This window comes from Struthio camelus, chromosome 17 (assembly GCF_040807025.1).
Source record: "Struthio camelus isolate bStrCam1 chromosome 17, bStrCam1.hap1, whole genome shotgun sequence".
NCBI classification, from domain to species: Eukaryota; Metazoa; Chordata; class Aves; order Struthioniformes; family Struthionidae; genus Struthio; species Struthio camelus.
Genome location: NC_090958.1, coordinates 12989076 through 13011231, shown reverse-complemented (window position 1 = coordinate 13011231; position 22156 = coordinate 12989076). Strand labels below are relative to the sequence as shown.

The window sequence follows — 22156 nt, the reverse complement described above, 5'->3', positions numbered from 1 at the left end:
ATGTGATTTTATATGCTGCCTCAGATTTCACTGACAATATACATTTATCAGATGCAGACAAGCAGATCTACTGACATCTATAATTCTGCCCTGAGGCAAGTGAGTAATATTTCATGCAGAATACCTTTCCTGCAAATAAGTGTTCAGAGCACTGAAAAAGAAATTCATACTCCCTTCCTCACTCTCTCAGAGGAGAGCGCAAACTCCCCATCTGTTGCACCTGACATCTCTATCAGCGTTCCTCCGGGCCCTGCGAGGTTTCAGACCTGCAGCCCCCAGCCAGAACAGGGTGAACGCTGCAGAAACACCTGCTGGAAAGTTAAAGATCATCCGTTCGGCTGCCAAATCTGAATAGCTCCTTTCTACCCTGCTGAAAAGCAATGAGGATGCTTCAATGAACAGTCTAGGTTGCTTAGGTAGATGAATAGCTGAAGCTGCTTTTCTGGCATGTCCTCTGAATGCAAGCTGGCGCTTCCCCGTACATCTGAAAGGCCCACATGGCCTCTTGCATGCTTTACTCAGCTAATATTAGTACACTTTTGCTATCTGAAACATGTATTCCAAATTGATCCTAAGTGAGTAGTAAAGGCTTTGGAAAAGGAGAAGCTCCCTCAATAAACACGTCCTCTCCTTTCCATCTGTTTAAGTGCCTAAAAAAAGCTTTGCAGGTCAAACCCAGCATGATATGAGGGATGTTGTAATAAACCGTGTCCTGAGCAGAAGCGACACCTGTGAACCCTCAGCAGGGGAGGGACTGCACAGGACAAGGATTATGAACTACTGCTCTCACCTTCAGCACTCTCTTATTGGAAGGGATGATCCATCAGGACCTTGGAGGAGCCCCGAAGAGCCGTGTGAGCTCAACTGGAAAAGCAGTACGGAGAGTTTACCTGCTCGCAGAGTCTAGCTTTTACACTATATTGCCTGAAAACATTAACAGAGAACTTTCAGTGGGGAGCAAAGTGCTTGTGGCTTTGCCCTACCAAAGCATAACCATGTCTCCACTACAGAGTAGATGGGATGGACAAAGATAGTCCACGTTTAGGAGGAAATCTGCTCCCTCTTTCCTTCACACGCCTCCCTGAGAATCTGTTACCTAGAGCCACTGCAACAAATTGCACTACATATTACAGTAACAAATAGCACCTATAAAGTACTATCCATAGATCCGGGGAACTTGATTCTTCTTAGTTCATTAAAATTCCCATTTTCTATCTTTTTAAAGCACTGCCAACTTCAGGGATCTATAATGATGGTCTGTGTGTGGCACAGACTGATGGATATTAGACATGTAATTCAGGTGCTCTTTCTCATGTCAGGCTCTCCCCGTCTCTCTGGTATACTGAAATTTTTTGATAAAATTCTCATACTCCACTGCTTCCTCACTGATACTTGCCCTTTGTCTGGCAAAAATTTTAATTACTACAGTACTGCATAACTCCATTCAGTGCTCCAATATTACCTCTGTGATACATGCAAAAGCAATTCCTAAGATAGGAAGCAAGTATAATACTCTATCATTATGTCTTCTTTTATGCCTGCTAGCACTCTCTTTATGGCTGCCAACATATTGTGGTCTCTGTCTTTCACTTACTGATTTCTGCCCTCCTTCACTCAGTGTGTCCTCTTTCGCATCCAGAGAATTAACACCCACCTCTGCCATCTTTTCTTTTCTGCTCCACAATACAATGTATTCTGGGTCTCTTCTCCTTGTCATGTTATTTTTTCCCATCTTTCAAAAGCAGGAGGCTATATAATGCTCTCCATCTCCAGCAACACAATTAGCAGCTAGGATGAGACGCTCTGTACCAGTGTTACTGTGTATTGCTTAATGCACAACGGGCAGACTTAATACAAAACTCACAGAGCAGGAACACTGAAATCTTGAGTTGCACACTGCAGCCATCTCTCTCCTTGGGTAGATCACAGGCTGATCAGGGGCAAACTTCTATCCACGTTTCCTTCATATTTGGGGTGCTTCTAACAGCTCTCTCCACTATGAGTTCATGCTGCAGCCTCTCAAGAGAGGTACTGATTTGGAGCGCTATTCAGTTGCCTGCTTCCACAACTCCTCTAGGAACGTAATCTCTCTGAGACCTTTCACCTTCTGTCAAATCTGGCTGAAACTCGAGACTGACAGGCAGATGCACTTCCCTCACAGCACAACTGCATAATATTACTGTCTCTGGAAATCATAGGTGAAAATAAGGCAGAGGAAAAGTAGCTACTTTTCCCCATCACAGCTGTACAATATATAGAAAACTAATTGGGACCAAGGACCAAAGAACAGCAATTTCCAAGAGTACTGGAAAAAGACATTAAAAAAGGCTTCTTGTCCTTTCTGAGCTAACATGACAGTGGAAGAACAGATCCTACTTTATGCTAAGACTGAAATGAGTGCACTTGACAAGTGCCAGGGGTTTTAAGCATACCCATGTGCCACTGTCCTTGCTGAGCCCTGCCAGGAGCAAGAATAAAATGTAGCTGCAGTATGATCCTGCTGCCTTCATGGGGCCACCTTCCACCCTGTTCCTGTTCACCTCTTGGCCATTAGTATTTCCCCTTGCAGTTGCGCAACCCCAGGACACTTGTTCCTCTGCCTTTCCGACTGCAGAATGCAGCAGCCAGGAAGAGACGAAGGACGTCTCCAGCAGCGAATATTCATGAGTGTATTTTGAGAGCTTAGGGCGTTACATTGCTATTGGTTCTGCTGGGATGCTGCTCAAGACACTGACTTCTGTTGACATTGAGTAATCATTAAAAATAGAAGAGGTGCTACTGCAGGACAGGTAGAATTTTGCATACAAACTGTTTAGGGAAATTTTTACATACTTTTTATCTAAAATTCGGTTTGAGAATTAACAGGAATGGCCACCCTTTTAGCTAGTCCTCTCTACTTTTGCTGTCAGAGTAGTAGAATTAGCTCACACTACCGAAAGTCTTAAGGGGAATAGGTCAGTATAAAATCTCTGCTCTGCACTAATATGTTTCAACACCTGAGCGGTAAAAAAGCAGCAATTAAGCACAGTAAAATAAATAATTCAATAGTTAATTTGACCTGCTAGGTTGTAGTGTATTTTTTTTTATATCCTACCAGATTGTATTTTAGTTTAGAAGAAGTGCCCTGGAGAATTGTGCTGTGAGAGCCTGTAAAATTTTATAGTGCAATATAAGGCAAAATCTCACCCTTAAATGGGGCAACAGTTGTTTAAATGAAAGTTTTTTGTTGTCAGTCCTGCATGTCTCATAAGAAAGTGATGAAGTCCTCTGATTCTTTATGAATTAATCTGCCAACTGATTAAGCAGATAAAGCAGCCATTGAGTGGAAAACTAAAATTGCACTATAGATACTTGACTTTCAGATGGAACATAAACCAAACAAAAAGCTAATGTTCTTTCCGCGGGATAAAGGAATTAGCTTCTTTCTAACCGACTCACAAACAACCCATGGGCAGCTTTGAGGGGGGAGCAATCCATGTGGCCTCTGAATACATGAATGTACATTTAAAATGGGGGGGGGGGAATATTCACCCAAAATGAGAGGCTTACCAGGAGGAAAGAACTGCAGTGCTTTAACAAGATATGCATGACTACCAAGTTGATACTGTTAGGGGGTAGGGGTAATGCTAACCTGATGGGAAAAGTTAAAGCTGCCCAGATGGAAGCTGTCCTTCCAGTCCCCCCTAAGTAGAAGGTGATGAGATGAAAATCGAGATGACACGCCATCACACGAGCACGTGCAGAGGGACAGAACTAAAACTAGGAGGAAGCAGGTAGAACAAGGATAGAGATGGCTGTCTGTGGGCCCGAAGGCAGAGGGGAAGAACGGGGAGAATACTAAAAGGGAACACTATTAGCCCGCATGTATTACTTTGAAACAAAGGGGTTTTATGCTTCTGATGTATATTTGCTATTCGCATTCACCTTCTGCAGCTACTCCAGAAGCAAAGCTGTCTCAAAGCAGCTGCAGAGATGGGCTCAATCGTATTACTGAAACTTAAAATGCGCTTGTTGGAGGAGTGTATACTGGGAAGGAGGCAGTAACCACAAATACCTTTTATCTTATCTACACGTACATTCTCATTTACTGCTGTGACGGACCAACAAACTCAAACAGTGGGAGAAGGCTCAGAGGAGATGGGCAAGGCGATGTGCCCATAAAGATCAGGGAAGAACATAGGGAGGGACTGACCACCCCTTTTGCAAAGAAAGCTGAATTTATCTCAGCACAAGGGGGACCAGAGGGTGGCCTTTGTTTTAGAAAAAGGGCTATTATCAGTTCAGTGGATCAATTGGTTCTGTAACTGCATTTCCCTGAGTGTGCCTGGGAGAGCACCCAGAGCATGCTCTCACCAATGCCAGGTTTCAGTCTCAGATTCTGTCTAGTAGCTGGTATTACTCTACATGAATATTTGCAATGACTTGAAAGATACAGTTGCTTAAAAGTAAATAAATAAATTAAACCCAGCTTTTAAGCTTCCAGAAAATTATTACAACCGCTATTATAGTCCTTGATGGGAAAAAAGAAAGGGTAAATATAAACTAGGTGTACTACAACAAGACTTATCTTATTGCAGCTTCCATTTTATAATGATATTCACGAACATATAAAAATAAACACTCCATTCCTTTGCAACTAAGTTTCTCTCCGGTTGCAAGTGCAGCTATTTTTAAGTTTTAACTTCGGGATATCTCCCAGAACTGCAGAGCACAATCAGCTCCCCTAGAATCCTGCATCAGCATTATCAAATAGCAGCCCCACTTTGAAACATACACATTTTACATACTGCAGGTCCCAATAGCCCTTTTTCAGCTGACCGTACATATCAGTTCCTTCAGGCCTGACTTCCAGCAATGCCAAATATTGGCCACTGAGTGGTGCTGTAAAGATTTACTCCAACTGAAGGTCTGGCCCATTAAGCTGAAAACTGTGCTTACCAGAGATAACACCGCTCCCATGCAAAACAGAGGGGATGAGGAAAGGTGTGCTAATTTCATGCCCCATTAAAAACAGAGGAGATAATTCAATGTTTCCCTCAAACGGAAATGCAAGAAAACTTTTGAGGAAATCGGGTTTGTATTCGACTTTCTAAGAAGAAATGTTAGAAAATGACAAAGATAAAAATACAAATACTTGAAAGCATCCATCTGCCTTGAGCTCAGAACCTCCTTAAAGGTGTTTCCCCATTTGCCTGCTTTGAGGCCTCTGGTTCCTGGCGGTTTAAACGGCTTCCTTTTCCACTGAGTTGCACTAGAGCTGGGGCAACAGCTTTTAATGGATCTTGCAGCTCTTGCAGAAGACCGTCAGTGCTGTTGCAACAATCAAGAGTATTATTCAAATATAATTGCTAATGTGATAACACCAGCCTACAGCCATCTCATCCCTGCAGTTCTTCAGCTCCCCTGTGGCTGAGCAATTCTCTTTTACAGCCTTTGAGAGGTAGGGCACTGTGTAATGGTACTGCTCTCCCTGTGGGAATACAGAATGCAAAAGACAAGACCATTGCCTTCAAAACTTCTTACCAACCAATGTTGAACTCAACATGAGCATCAAAGAAACCAACGATAGGAGAGGTTGCTGCTTTCCAGCCCTGGATTCTGGCTCGAATCAGTCCTTCTCGTTTGCTATTGCGCACTATTTTCACCAGGCCTGGGTACCGCTTATTGACATACTGGTCCAGATTAAATTTTAGCTCAACTGCAGGGCAAAGAAACACACAAATATTCAGAATTAAAAAAACATAGCCTTGTGATATTACACTTAAATCTGATTTATTCTGCAACAGATAGGGAAAGAAATCCTTAAACATTCCCAAATCTTTAGTCACCTTCACAGATACAAACCAAGAACTGCAACTGTAGCAGGGATCAGTTCCCGGAGTATCAGCTCAGAGAAATCCTATACACACCAGAGCAGTTACTGTAGATTCACACAGGTATAATACGGCCTCCAGGGTATGCATATTGTTTTAGAGAGGTAGTTTGTCTAAATATTTTTAAATAATTACTGTTCTAACTCTCTGATCATTTCCAGTAGGCTGCAAGTGGCCTCTACAGGAGCAGTTCTGACCTTACGGCTATATAGCATGGAAGACACTGGTGGATTTTTTCTGATTTATGCTGAAGAGTAAGAGTTTGACAAATAACTTCAATGGATTTTGGGTCAAGACCTAATTCAGATCAGAATCAATCTCCCTTAATTGTAAAGGGTTCCCCTTAAACATAGTTAAGACTCCTCAACACCAGGCTTCTTACTCTCTAAACTAAACGGACGTTGGAACATTTCAGATTCCTTTTTCTCTGTTCAGTTACAGACATTCAACCACAGATAGGGCAGAATTCATTCACTCCTTTATTCAGCTTCATTTCAATAGGCTTATAAACAGGTAAATTACTAAAATGGTCTACATATTTAAAAAAAACAATCAGTCTAATTTAGTAATCCATTTACACTACAACTTATTTGCCATGAGACTTTTACTCAAATATATTTATCAAGAAAACCAGTAGAAGCTTCCGTGACATGAGAAACCTCATTTTTCTAATCTATAACATAATAGAATCATCACCATCCAAATCAAACATCCGGCAAATCTCCTGTTATCTAGAAGAATGACGGAGAAAAGCCACATAAGAGCGTGCTAAGAAACACCGTGAGTCCAAATCTCTGTACTATGCTGACTGAAGCACTTTGCAGTCCTCGATATTTACTCCATAGGTTACACTGCTGTAACTGAAAGCAGAATTGGACAAGAGGATTCTCAAACCTACATGTCTCGGGGCTTACTTGTGTTTTAATGGTTTGTTTCAGTCCTCCGTTCTCTTTGGAGTTCTTGAAAAAGAACAGCAAATAAAAACTGAAAGATTTAAAGCTATTGAGTAGCAGAGGAAACGCTAAACTTGAAGCCTTATTTTAACAAATATGACTTGAGAAGCTGCAATAGTTCTAGGAGTCTAAGCTCTAACAACTTGAAACACAACAACACTGTTAGCCACCTGCCTCCTACAGGCACTCCTTGCCCCAGTGTCCTTGAAAACACGTTCATCGCTAGCAGCCTACACATGCTCATGCGTGTTTTTGCTTTGATGGCTGTTAACAGAAGTGCTATTTTTACATTAATGAATTACATGACCCGCAAGTTGCAGGTGCTCCGTGTCCATTTTGTTGTTTCATTCTCGTATCTAATTTATTTCCTACACCAAAAAAAAAAACAAACAGAAGTAAAATCTGGCATTATTAACACCCATATAAATCAATCAAAAGCAGGGTGTGCTTCCATGTAAAAGAGCTGAAACTATCTTTAAGGAGAATCTGTAGCCTTACTTTTCTTTGGAAGCAGAATTTAAACTTTTGATCTATTAATGATGATATTCTTCTGGAGCTGAAAATTTGGAGAAAAGGGTTGTTTCTATATTAAGATTGTCTGTAGGAACGTCATTTATCCTGTGAGGAATTCCAATGAAATTAGCAGGGTTTGACCACATAATGTTTACTTGTTATATAAATAATTAATATTTATTCTCAGCTTTGTGAAATTAGCCTATTGACCAACTCATCAAAGATATAAACTCTTGTAAGTTCTACGGACTTCAAAGGACGTAAGTTAATTTACATCGACTTATGATCGGGCTTATTAGCCATAAATCAGTGGTTGCACATACAACCTTCCTCCCCCAGCTGTTTAAATGCAGGTGACTCAATACTACTTCAGCCCAGCATTAGAAAAATGCACTCAAGCCTGAAGTAACTAAACTCCCTTTGATTTGCATTTCGCGTCCATTAGGAACACAGGACGCAGCACTGAGAGGAAAAGTTCACCATTGTCACTGTTGTCATCCACCAGAATGATCTCTTTGAGCAAGTGTGACGGGGTGTGATTCACAACGCTGTGCACGGAGCGCAGGATGACAGACAGCGCCTCGTTGACAAATATAAAGACCACGGAGATCTGGGGCAGGTCATCGGGGTAAGTCATCTGTTTGCACCTGGAGGGAACAAAGGGAGAAGTGAAGCTCCAAGAAAACACTGAACATCGTCCTCCCATCCTCCCTCACTCTCCAGCACACATGGATTTGCCGCCTTGTTCTTTCTAACCTATCTGGATAAATGGCAGCCCCAAAGCCGAGCTTCATTTGAGTGCAAAGGAAGACCGGGCAAAAGGTGAAGAGAAGCAGCACAGCTGCGGCAGCTAACTTTTCATAAGCTCCGTGAAAACAGATACAGATTTGTAGGGGAACGCAGTTTCTGGAGAGCTAAAAGCTTCTCAGGAAAACCCTGGGGATATCAATGGCTCTGCTCTAAAATGCCCTGGAAAACCCCACCACGCTGTGTCTTGCCTGTGCTCCCAGGGGAACCTCCAAAGTCCTGCCATTAGCTCCGAGTTAGATCTCATGCTCATACAACCAGGACCTACTCCAGCAAACTTTGGATTTGCCCAAAGAGCATTTGCTTTCATTACTGATTTTATTGCTTGTGCAGCAGTAACAGACACACAACGCTCGTTTGTTGTGCAGACATGCCTACAATGGTATATTTATAAAACCGATTTGTCCTGTCTGAGATACCACCTTGGTATCCAGCTAATTCCTGAGATTCCCAGTTCCCTCTTGTGCTTGCTCACTGATGCATACAAGTCACCATAGACCATTTTGAGATGAAAAACTAAGGCCCGGAGGAGGGATCTGCAAAGTCACGCTGCACGGAGCTAAACTGCTGCTTCACCCAGGCCCCATCCGTGCCCCTCTGCTGCACCCCGCTGCTTTGTTTTAATGAAATTCTCTCCCACTAGCAAAGATGCTAACTTAAAAAAATTACCTACATGTTCTCACAGTCAAAAGTCATTCAGAATTACCATAGCAATTACTAAACCTGCTCTCTAAAATACTGCTAATGATATATCACAGGAAATGACTTTTCCTGCTCTTATCAAACTTTTTGACCTCTTTGCTCATTACTTTGGCATAATGATCCCTTTTCTCCCCACTATCCACAGTTGTTGGATGTGGGGGGAGAGCAACCGCTTGACTGTTGAGTAACCTCTGGAAGTCGGTTATGAATTCTAAAAAAGAGCAATTATTCATAATTCCTACTCATCCCAGCACTATTTGCTGAGAGACCTGGAGTACTTGGCATTGATTATGGCGTTACTATGGCTACCTCCCGGCTGCTTGCTAGTGGCCTGCACCATAAAGAAGACCACTGGGTCGAACTTCTACGTAGGATTCGTACACAATCTAAAAATAAACCCAGAACAAGGACAGAGTTTTACAGGAGCCGTGACTGCTCTGATATAGCCTCTTTTTTGAATTTCTCTTTGAATGTGATTTTCCTCTTGACCACACCAACGTATCAAAGAAGTCCATCAGGAATATTTCCGTAACACGAAAAGAGCCATCAGGTAAAAGCATGGACCTTGCAAGATTTCCCTTGATGAAGGACATCTTTGATCTGGCAGCAATTTGCCTCAGAGCCTCACTTGTATCAGCAGGCCACAGCAAATCGCATCTCAGTACATCAGACCAGTACCAACTAGTTGGTGCATCACCAGGGAAAGCGAGGCAGAGGGAGCCCACCCCAGGCCATGTCTCTTGCATCAGCACTCAGAGCAGTAGGGAAGAAGGGAAGGAAAGAAAAGTGTCACTGAAGCCTGGGGAGAGGAAGGGATGCTGCGGCAGAGGAGGAGGAGGACGAGGAGGAGGAGGAACAGGGAGAATGAGAGGACAGCAAAAACAGCACTTGCAATGCAGAGCAGCAAGCAAGGGCAACAGAAGACGGACACAGGTGTTGGAAGTAGAGCAGTAGTAGTAGAAGGAGCAAAGTATCTTGGCTAGAAAACACTTGGGAACTACTGAAATAGTGTTAGACCTCAGGTCTAGGTCAGGTGGTTTAGGCTGGGCTCCCTTTGCCTTCGGATCATGAAATTTTGCTGAGCTTTTCTGAAAGAAGAAATATTTGTTTTTCCTGATAAGTGGACTGGGACGCCTGGGGACCCACACCTATTTTTCTGTCCAGATTAACAGACTGGGTAGGGCTAATCCTCAACCCTATTCCTCTATCCTCCCACATATGTTCTGAGAAGATTAGTATTTCCAACTCAACATGTAAAACCAGAATATCTAAATCTAACCTCTGCTTTTGATCTAACTGTTTTTCTTCATATTAAATCAATGCACTATTACCCTAAGAGCGATTCTATGTGATCGCTTGTTTACAAGGCTCTGTTCCTGCCTTGGTGCTCAATGACTGCCCACATCGCAGGGCACCACTGGGCTGCTTTTGATAATAGGCTGTTCCGAGTTCATTATCCCTCCTGGGTTAAGCCATTCTTGTCACTTCTGACTATAACCTTCCTTCTGTGAATTCTCCTCCTTCTCTGTCAGCGGGCCATAGCTGAAAAACTGCATTATGTCTGTATTTGGAAAGAGTGCTCCAAACATTACATATTAGAATATCTAGGGTAACTCAATTGCAACAGGAGCATCTAGATGAACAAAAGCAGATTTTGGAATTTGGCAAAGGTTAAAAAGCTGTCATAATTTTATCTATTACAGAAAGGCTGAAGAACAGCAAAACAAGCTGTCCAGCTGAGTAAACTTTTCAAAGTACAGCAGTGATTTAGGAGGATATTTCCTGTAGATTTCCAGTCAACCTTGGACTCCCACCTCCTTCAGCCACTTCAGAAAATGAGTTGGATGTACTGAGGTAGTCAGGGAAAAGTACTGGTCCACTAACAAACGCTTCAGAGGATGTCTGCGAACACCAGCAATCTCAGGCAATGGGCTTTCTCTTAAAAATCAGTGGGTGCTTAAGTACTTTGTTGGATTGGCGCCCAAGCGCTTCCCAATGTATTCTGCAATTAGATACCAGCCGCAGCAATTTACAGTTAATACTTCCTTCATTCCAAGAAACCCTAACCAGCAATTGACACTCTAAGCCAAACAGTGACAGTAGTAAGAGTCACATGCAATTATGCTCCACCATCAAAGAACGACTATGCCCACCGTACCGTTAGGATGCCTTAACAACTTCGTTCCTGCTGGGATGCTGACAACAGACTGAGTGCCTTGCAATAGAGAACCCAGTCACTTGTGCCACGTGCACAGCACAGCACAAACTCTTAGAAACAACTTCAGTAACACCTGATCAGAGCCATTCAATCTTAGGGCATAAATGTTATGCAATAACTTTCAACAAATTCAATGAATGTTTTTTTTACTGATTAATTGCTGTTTGCTGGCAACCCAAAGCCACTCCAAGATCCAAAAGCTTTGTTTGTCCTCATTTGAAGGGGTGTGTTATTGTGGCAAGCTGAACACAAGGCATTTCAGCCACAAAAGGACACAGTAGCCCTTGAGCTGCTGCATGGGCATGACAATTATACTTGCCTCTAGGCATCTTAGAGCTTGTGTCACTGGAATACGTGCTTGTGGTAGCTGCCACGTCCTCGCCAGTTGGTTGTAACTTCTCACCTGTGATGGATGCCCAGTTAACTACATAACTACACCACCTGCCTTTGGTGACATTCAAGATTCCTGACATCTCCAGGCTGCAAACAAAATCGTGTATTCGTCTAGAAAGCCAACATGAATGAGAAAGCATGAAAATGAAGTTCTGCTTTTTCTGACTTCCAGGGCATATCAGACTAACTTGATTTGACTGACTTTCAGTGCAAAACAGAGCAGCATCCTCCCCTCCCACAGCAATGTGCTCTTCCCTGGATGCAATGCTGACAAGTCAGAGTGTCAGGAGGACATGTGAAGTCCTCAGGGCAGCCCTTGACTTTGGCCTTGAGGAATGGCGACAGATGAGAGATCACTCTAGAGATGTCCCAGGAAAAAAGTAAGGCCATAAAAAGCCTACTTAGTTTTAATAAGGCATAAAGCACCCTCTCAGAAAATGGTTGGAGCAGAAGTCTGAAGGTGGAGCGAAATCTTTAGGCAGGAAACCTATGAACTACAGATGGAGAAGCATAACATCAAACTAGACACATTTCTTTTGAGATGAAAAGTAGTCAGAAGATGAACACCTCAAACTGCATGAAGGTGTCCCAGCAAGACAGACGCTTACAAGCGTCAACCTGATCATCGAAAGAACTTAGTTGAGAACGTAAGAAATCATCCATATCTGGCAGCACCAACAATTGGCAGTAAAGCGCACTGGTGTTTAAGACAGCCCTTCACTCGGCGCGAAGGCTCAGTGCCATGCTCGGAGAATGCAAAGCACTCGCATTAAGCCCAGCGCTCTGCCAGGGAAGAGGGAGCCCTGCCAAGCTCTCCATGTCTTCCTGCTGTATGTCTGATCACTTACGAACTGCAGCTACTGGCTGAGTGAGGACAATTACAATAATTGAAAGTCAAATCCTCGTTAACATCTGTCTAACACTACTGAGTTCAGAAGAACTTATCCCAGAGCAGAGATTTGAGCTATGTGGCAGTTAGCGATGGTCTAGCTGGCCAGGCACTGCTCACATATGCTATTACTGTGACCCTACGTTAGTATTGTGAGCTCTCATCAGCTCTTGCAGTGCACACCCGGCAAGTGCATTCAGGTCCGCACGAGGACCAACGCCTCTCTCCAGGGCAAACGTGTGTGCTACAGAGAGAAAAACACCGTTAGATGCACTTAGGACTAGCGATTCCAAGCAAAGGCTGATGATGCCACAGCTAATCATTTCTGTGGACCAGCTGAGGATGGATTAGACCTGATATGTGAAACAGCCTTCAGGCACCTTTCATACAACACACCGAGACTCAAGTCTGAGGCATCCCACTGCTGTCTTGGGAAGAGTCTTTGAGGGGTTTTGCTCAGTATTGGCTACTACAGAGCCTGGCTGGCAACCCAGAGGTATTTCCTTTGCACATGACAGAGCGCTGGATGTCCGATCCTTTTTCTCTACTCTGGAGATTTTCATTTGTGGTTTCCCTTGTGTAGAACTGGCTTCTCAGATTAACGTTTCCCAGGCCCTTAAGACCAACTGTGAGCACTGTCTACACAGGCACAAGGATGCAGGAAAGACTCCTCAGTTGACAGACTAGAGCCTTGCAAAAAAATCATAAACTACCAAAGGAAAGATTGCAGATTAGAAATTGGGGCAATGAGAAAACAAAAGCTTCTCAGCTGCACATCAGCCTGTTCATGGCAGCCCTGTGGGCTTGCAGGCAGAAGAGGGAAGGAAATCTTTTGTCTAAACGTTCATTCCTTGATTGTTTTTGCTCTATTAGTATCTGATCCAACAGAAATGTGTGAAGTCTCCTCTTTATCAGAGCTGGTCTTCCAGTTCGTTGGAGTTGTACTATTTTTTGTGAGGGGTTGGCATTACAGCAGTGCTGGTACTTTAGTGGATTACCAGGGAAAGAAAATCTTTCCTAGTCCCTTTCTCCTGCCTCCTCTCCTGTCTGTATACTTGCTAACATCAAAAATGAGTTTTGCTTGCAGACCTTAATATACTGAGTTTGAAAATGGATTTGGCAATACGGTTAGAGCTTTCTGACAACTTTACCCTTCAGGAAGAAATGCAAACAAAATTAAAGCTGCTTCATGAATCTTTAAAGTATATAATACAGGATATGTTTTTCCAGTGAACCACTGGGATGGAGATGAGAGTGAGTCTTTCTCCTTCACAAACTTTGGGCCTGCAGCAACCTCCTTTGCAGTTCTAGCACAAAAGCAAACCCAACCTGCTCCATACTGGGAAGGCGGCACAATAGTCTGTGTTGTTTTCTAGCCGCAGCAGGAGAAAGAGGAGGAACAGCCACTAGTTGGGCATATGGTCAATGAACAGATGAAAATAAACATTAAAAAAGATGACGGAATCCTTGCTCATTACTGCTAGCAAATACTGCTTTTAACTACCAGGTCAGTGTGCATTGTGACCCCAGCTGAACCCAAAGCTCAGATTAATCTCACATTCATGCTTACCTTTTAGTACCTAAATGTTGCTGTGACTTCAGTGGGAACAGCAGAAGACTTAAGACAGCTAACTCACTAAATTTAGAGGCCAGCTCAATGCCTGATTTCTTTCTCCAGAAGGCCACTGAGGTTTTACAGCTATTACTAGATTTCATATAAACTTTTCAGATGTAGAAATAAACTAGCGTTACCCTCTTGCTCTGCACCGGCACAACAGTGAAAATGTGACAAGTCACAAACACGTCCTTTGCCAGCATGGGACCCAACTGCTGACCAGTCAGTGGCAAAAGCGATGACAGGCTACAAAACCTGCTTCATGAGCTTCATGAATCCTGAATCCACCAGGCAGAGGATTCCAGCTCCTTCCTAAGTGATTCTCCTTCTCAGTAGATGGTATTATCTGAATTATTCCTAACATTCTCTTTCTATTGAGGATTGGTTTTTCTCCCCTATCCAAAAGGAAAAAAAAAAGGAAACTTCAGAGTTCAAGACTTGCTCTGACTTTCTCCTTCTGTTTTCAGATCAAGGATGACACTCTGTACGAACCACATAATATAAGTACTCACACACGTGAAGAAGGGAGCATTAGTACAGAACACTGATGCTCTAAATATCTCATTATATTTACAACTAATCTAAAAAGAAGTCACAGTTGCTTTCACAAAAAGTCTACAAAATCTGGTATCTTCGTCATGGCTACTCCTTCCCGGAGTTGCCTGGTGGAATAGCTTTCATTTTGGTTTATCATTACAGAAGAAAATCAACACGTTCTCCTTTTTCCTCACCTGAATTTATCTGGGGACGTGCAGATACAAGATAAGGTGCAATCCTGGTTGGTGCTGCAAGCTTGCTAGGCAGCTCCATAAAGCCATCAACCCTGATGAACAAATGGTTTTGAGGGCGACTGTTTTACCTCCCCTGAGTGACAGCAAAATCAATCGGGATAGTTTTTCCTCCACCTCTGCAAGCACTATGACACTCCTGTCAGTATTTTAATACTGACTTCCTGTATCCATTCATTTTTGGGTCCTCAGCAAAGCAAGGATTTACCAAAGCAACCAAAGCCAATTCTGAGTCCTACTGCCCAATTCTTTTCAAAAGAGCAAACAGAATGACGGCGCTGCAAGAACAAAATGTAATGCCAAAGAAATGATTGCCCTTTCTACTGCTCCTCTAGGTATAAGAGATCACCTTCATTGTATGCACTGTTTAAAAAACTCCTATGTCAGGACTTAACAGTCTGCAAATGGTCAACTTAGCCGACTTTGATCAGACTCCAGTTGCTCCCTTGGCTACACTACCTTGCTCCAACTCCTCAGCAGTTAGTCTTGAAGAAGAAGAAATTCAGTAAAATAGAGACACCTCCCTAACTGTTCCTGGATGCATAATGGGTCTGTTCCTCACCCCATGGTGCTCTGGTGCTTCAAAATAAAGGGGAACCAAGGGAAGTCAACCAGTATCATCCATCCCCCCTGCTTTTCCAGTACATAGCGATGGCCATGGTCGTTTTCAGGGTTATAATAAGCAGCGATATTAAATCTAACCCATACTGCTGGAATTCCCAGCAGCTCTTTTCTCTTGCCTGCTTACCCTTTTCTCTTATTTTGCACTCAAATATCTAAGAAAGATATCACACGCATTCATCAGAAAGAGATCAGGCCAAATCTTTGCTCTTGTGCTAATCTCGAATACTTCCAGTATACTTCCAGTGAGTTCTTCCTAACCCCTCTCAGAAGCTCCTTTACATCAGCGGTGGTGGGAACTGATTTGTTCAGACCAACTGCAGCTATACGCTAAGCTGCTGTGTACAACTTTAACAAAAGGGTTTTCAACAGATACCAGGTTCCTAAATGCACCCTGACAGAGGAATAAGGACAATGACAGCCTGCACAGGCTGACTAACCTGTGCTACATGAAATCAACCCGTAAAGTAACTCCTGTGCCCTAACCATTACATTAATTCTCCTTGCAACAGGGGCATGAGTTTCCCAGCACCCATCTGCTCCGAGGAATTTCCCACATTCTCAGACTGGGTAACTGGACTTTATGCCTGAACAATTTGCAGAATGAGGAACAGCAGCAGCTTTTTTAAAATAAAAGCCTTCTAAACCTTAGAACTCTCTCTCTTCTCCAACCCATTTCCCAAGGAAAAAAAAATCCAAATTTATAGGAATTTCTGTTCTGTAATACAGAGAACCATTTCAAGGCAGGTCCTCAGATAGGATAAAGCTCTCCATGAAGTTACAACAGGAAACTTGGGACAGGGGTTTCCTGAGGGATAATCATTTTTGTCTATTTTTGTTTCTTTTAAAATTCCAGGCCTGTGCAACTGGGATTAATTGATGTGCACAGTACAGTTAATTCGGACAGAAAAAAAAGACAGAACACACACATGGATCTCTTGTTTTCTTATACCATTACTGCTCAACCAGGCTTGATTCCTCCCCTCCCTCCTCAAACAATTTATGTGATTTGTACTGTAGAAAGCCTTGAGAACTGGCAATCAGGGACTGAGGGTTAACACACACAAGCGGTCCCCGCTTGCAAACAATATTAACCCCTTGAATTTGCATTATTAGACTCCTCAAAAGAGCTGCCACACATATAAAGTAAGAGGCCCTATATCTCAGGGAGCTATTGCTGACTTTTCTCAGGCAGATATCAGAAATATGTCATCGTGGTCTAATATTTGTATCTATTTAGACATAAAAACGCTAGAACTAGGTCCACTCACTTCTAAAACAAGCCCTTTCATTAACATGAAAAATGGCTAAAAACTCATGCTCAGATCTTTCTATAGTCAAAAGTATTTGTCTTTTGTTGGTAACTTAACTTGAATCACTAATATGTTTTGAAATACCATCTGCAAGAAATTTCCACTCTATCCCCTAGTGTGCCCATTCAGATCTGCCTGTGGCTGTATGCACGCTGCATCACAAAGCATTAGGCTGATTGGAAATTAGTGGAGAAGCTAAAGTCTGCTTTCAAATGCTCTTCAAAAATCCCCAAAGAACCTACAGCCCCCACGTGACTTTATTCTTATTTTTAATGGTACCGCACTTAAATTTAAAAAAGAGCCCAACTAAATTCCAAATGACATGTATTCTGCTTAATTTTATGTGATTTATTAGACACTAAAGGCATATTTAAGATTTGTCATCTGATTCCTCAGAGTACTGGAAGCTCCTGGTCCTTCTTCCAATTGGACTTTTAGCTTGCATCCTTTATGTGTGAAAACTCGACAGGAGTTGTCCTAAAAAAATAAACAAAAAGCTGGTCTTGCAAAGTTCTGCTTTGAGATTTGGGATCTCTTTGCACTCAAAACTAAGTAGAATATAAACATCAGTGAAAATCAATGAAGTGATGCTAAATAAAGGACGAAACTTGAGGAATTTTACCTATTGACACTATCAGGGCTTTGACTCCAAGTTCTTGCCAGCAAAATATATTCAGAAAACCCTCCCTTTTGCGCAGTTGAGTGAGAAGGTAACAGCCCGGATATCCAAAAGTGGACTACACATCTTAAGATACCACCTTCTCTGGCAATGTCTCAATCTTTACACTTGAAGTTCAGGGCAGACATAAGAAAAATACAGTGGAGTGGACAAAATTACAGGAATAATTTTCAATAAATAATGTATAAGAGTAATCTCACTATTTTCCATTTGCACAGAATGGGTTGCTGTATCCTTGAAGCTATTTATTATTCTGATAATAATATGTAAACACAGAAAGTTATCCTTGACTATTTAAAATTTTACTGCAAGTATTTAATATTAAAAATTCAAGGTACCTTTGCTTAATGTTGACTATCTGGGTCCCTCGGCTGGCACTGTTAATGCTGGACAGAGGCAGAGTATCACAGTGTTATCTAGAAATGTAGGGTAATAAAAAAGTTTTCAAGGTAACTACTGCAGAGCTCTTCACAGATTTCATTAAGGGTTTGCGGTCACGTTGCATGTGGCGGTGAGGAGGAGGATAGAGGAATGCAATCATTTCCCACTATTACTTCGGCTAACAATGTTTTTTACGGTCTCGGGAGGCCATACAACACTGTTTGGCAAACAATCCTTTTTTTAATGGGCTCCAGCGCGTTTCACAGGAGACCTGCTTTAATCTCTGGTCAAATCCAGTTACGCCGCAGAATGTTTCTTTCTACCTGTGTACAAATGCAGGGCAGTTGGAGGAGTAAACACGCAAACAAGAGGTCAGTCATGAACTGAGTAAACCCCTCTGATTTTGCTCTGCCGATGCCATAGCGAGAAACTGTTAACATCCCGCTGTCCCAGTGGTTATGAGGCTGGTCATAGCCCAAAAAGGGAGTGTGGCCCCGCTAATCAGAGCGCTTGGTGTCCTGAGCTGATGCAGAAGCCAACTGAACTAACAAGCAATGGCCTTGAAAGGTTTAAACAGTAGTTGCAGCATTTTTCTCTAGCTTTAAATAGATTGGTTTCTGTCAGAGTGAAAACAGACTAAGTTTATGGTATGTGGGAAGAATTATGGTTCAAATAGTCCGGTGTTCCAAGAACAAATGCATAAAGAACATTGATTTAGCACTGAAAATGGGAGTATTAAATCCACGATGTTGAGATGCTTTCTATGGGACAGAGCAGAGAAACTGGCACTAGCAGCCATATGTTTCTAAAAAGGCATGTCCCTCAGAGGCGGGCAGAGAGGACAAATGAAGGTGCACGCGCTGCATGAACTTCGCTCAGGAGAAGGCGGGAGGAAGTTGTCTGAGCACCTAAGCCTCTTTACAGCTGGTGGTGGAGCACATCCAAAGATCTCAACGGACTGCGGAGCAGGACCCTACAGAATAAATCACTGGGCAAACTACCTCCGTTCAAAACCTGAGAACAGTCACATGCTGCAGTGCTGCTTGGACAACACTCCTCTTCAGGTCTTTCCCAGTGATACTTGCAGGAGTCTTCTTAGTGTATTATAACTATTTTGTTAAGTGTCCTATTCAAGTAAAGCATGCCTTAACTTTGCTAGGGTTACTCACACACTTAAAACTAGGAACCTATTTAAGTGCTTCACTGGACTGGAGCCTAATTGCACTTTCATAGCTTTTGTTTAAATTAAAGGCTAGCTAGAGGAGAACAGCCCAGTATTAAACAATTTCATGCATTTAGAAGTTAAATGTTAACAAAACTTTCTTACCTTCTAAATATTTCAGGCACTTCAGAAAACTCCTGCATTTTAATTTAATTTTGGTTACATTTAGAAATAAAAACAATTTTAAAAAAATCCAGGCACCCTTGCTGTCTAGCACAAAGTTCATACTAGGGTACTCATTTCACAGCAGCAAACACTTCTACGTATGGGGAGTTTTTCTATTTACAAGCTCTTGCCCTGCTTCACAAAAACACATCAGCATATGCTTCCTTCTCACTCAGGTTGACAGAAATTAGGCACATATCCTAGGCCAAGCAAGGTACTTCGGCATAAATACGGATGGGCCAAGGCTGGTATTTTCCTGAATCCATGCATCCATGGCCATTGTACTTGAGCGCTCGCACACTGCTCCTGCCCAACGCTCTCTGCTTAGGCCACATTTCCTTTCCCACTCTATGTTCTCTGGCGCTTTTTCCTACTTCCGCCAACCATAGAAATTTTTAAGTCTCTACCTCAGTGTTTGGAGACTGAAAACAGTCTGCTGTTGCAGAAAGAAATCTAGAACTGTGTGGTCTGCAGTGGAGGAACAGATTATTCTCACTAACCATCTGCCCAGCAGACTGAAGCTGTGGCCACAATGATGCCCTACCTCATGTCTCATCCATACACGGACATATTCATCCTGTTCCATCCTGAGTACGCTCCAAACGTTTGTTCTGAGAAACTTTCCCCTTTGCTTCCAAAGACTCCCAGATCTGTCAGGCAAAGGAGTTGAGTGCTCGTCAATGAGCAAACAGAATACAAATTCCCCATCCCTTGGGCATGCTTGGGTTAATAACACCGAGGCAATAAGCCAATGCATTAGCTGTAGGCCATATATTTATTTTCAGGCAGTGTAGAAAATCCAGGAACAAAGCTTCAGTGTCATTTTTATCTCAAGTTTAATGTAAACTGCACTGTGACCCTCTGGGAGAACTGTGTCCTAATGAAACATCCATGGAAGAGATGAAAGCTCACTCCAGCTGCTGCATGAGACAAGTGTTCCCTTTTTGGATAGACAGAACTGCAATTTATGCCCTTCCTCTGGAATTTTAGGGGTACAGTTTAACTTTGCAGCAGAACCCAAGGGTGTTTTAGTGCACTTTTATTTAATTATTATTGCTGCTGTTAATATTATTCTATCATCAGTCAAGTCTCAACTACTGTCTCTGCCAGAAAGGCATGTTGCATACTACCCCAGAGGCTAGCCCAATGTTAGGTCATTTTGAAGACAAAATACATAAATGCAGACTAACAAAAGCCTGGGAACTTAGAATAAATAGTATACTCATTCCTTAGAGCAAAGAAGAATATAAACTAATTAAGGAACTACTTGACAATCTGAAGGCATCTTACACAGGTAAAACGCAACTCCACAGGGCTTAGTTTCTAGAAGCTGTGAAACAGGCAGCCTTTTGCATAAGCAATGCACAATTAGAGATGAAATCTCCTACAGTTTAAAGCTAACTCACACCTTGCTCCCTCGCAGCCCCGCAAAAATTTGTGGGTGCACTGCTTAGGCCAAGGGATTTCTATTTTGCCTGGCTGTTCTCATTTTATCTGTTTAATTCAGACATATAAGGAGATGTGCCTTTGTGATGGGCAGCCAGTTCTGCTGTCCTCCTCCACTGGATGGTTTCTCATCACCGCTTAAGTGATCCTCTACCCAATATACTGATTATATTACAATTCTCACCAGAAAACAGAGAATAACGTTGCCTCCTCTTCTGTCACTACTGTTAACCTTCTGCAGAGCAAGGCCTCCCAGCTTTCCTCCTGGGGAGGGGAGATAAGTAACCCTGATTTGGAGCATATTCCAAGCATTATTTTCATTTCTATACTAACGTATTAAAGGTGTTCAAAGCAACATATAAAGGCATCTCACCTTAACAAATCGCAGCCCATGCCAGCGGCTTCTTCACAAGGAGCAACTCTGCCTCAAATACAGATTAATTACAAACTTAGCCATCTAAGACGGAGCGTTTCCTTGCACACTGAATGAAAAAGAAAGAAGACACCAGGAACACAATGCCTGCCGTGCTTTCCCTAGCAGCCTTGCCATTCAAATACCTTAACTTGTTAGACGCTCCATCGCAAGTTGTGTGTGCAAAATGGAGTCTGCCAGCTGGACCTCCCCAGGGCTAACAAGACCGTTCCTCCAAACTCCAAGAAATGCCAAGAACCACAGGGATCAGCAAACTCGCTGTACACCACAGCTCATGCTCTGAGCTCTTTCTCCTGCACAAAGGGAGTGGGCACCACCTGGGATTTCTGAGACCTAGTAACACATACCACGGATCATTTGTAGGCGTGCGGAGAGCCCTGAGCCCCGGCAGCAGGGAGCAGCCTGGTGCTGGCTGCCTGAAGGAGGGCCTCGGGGCCCCCCACAGCCTAGGACGCTTCTCTGGGAGGGGATGTTCAGCTCCTGCAGGACTTCTTGTAGGATGCAGGCCAACACTGCCCTCATTTCAGCTGCACAGCGATTTCTCGCTACGGTAGCCAGCTGGTTTGGAAGGAATTTGGGGAAAGGAATGAATGCCACAGACGGCGTGGGAAGCAGCCTGACCCTGCAATTCCTGGACCTCCCTTGGAGTTGCATCCAACACAGTGACTGGGTATGACTCGGGCTTGTTTTTGAGATCACAGCAGAAGGTTTAGAGGCAAGGCAACGCAACCGAAGCCAAGAATTTTTCAGAAAGAAATAGAGAAGCAGCAAATACAGAGGCCCCATACTTCAACATCATAAAACTATCAAGCAGCTTAGCTGGCAGGTGCTACTCCAGAGAAACAAAAACTTGGAAAGCATCTCGATACAGCTGACCAAGACAGGGAGCTTACATTTGCTGGCCTGCAACAGTATGTACTTCTGGCTCTGGCTAACTTGAAGAGCCTCTTGCTTTTACTAGCACTAAATTCACTCAAAACAAGAGACGTGGGCAAAATAAGCAAGAACTGAAACCATTAAAATGAAACACTGTCCCAACCTCGAGTCTGCAATTCAGTTTTATTTCAGAAAGAAGAGTAAATTGTCTGGCATTTTGGCCTGTTCATGTTTTTATCGCAAAGACACAAACAACAACTAAAAATCCT

The 22156-nt window shown here is 42.9% G+C and overlaps 1 protein-coding gene across 7 annotated transcripts in view; it reads right to left on the bottom strand.

Moving 5' to 3' along the window:
- GALNT9 (polypeptide N-acetylgalactosaminyltransferase 9) overlaps nucleotides 1–22156 on the bottom strand; it is a 454657-nt gene that overhangs the window by 96027 nt on the left and 336474 nt on the right. For all 7 annotated transcript variants that reach the window (XM_068911122.1, XM_068911123.1, XM_009666684.2 and 4 more), the window contains 2 exons: nucleotides 7820–7986; nucleotides 5524–5698 (listed from right to left, as the gene is read on the bottom strand). In XM_068911122.1, the coding sequence (XP_068767223.1) occupies nucleotides 5524–5698; nucleotides 7820–7986 (342 nt within the window). The remainder of the gene's footprint in view (nucleotides 1–5523; nucleotides 5699–7819; nucleotides 7987–22156) is intronic.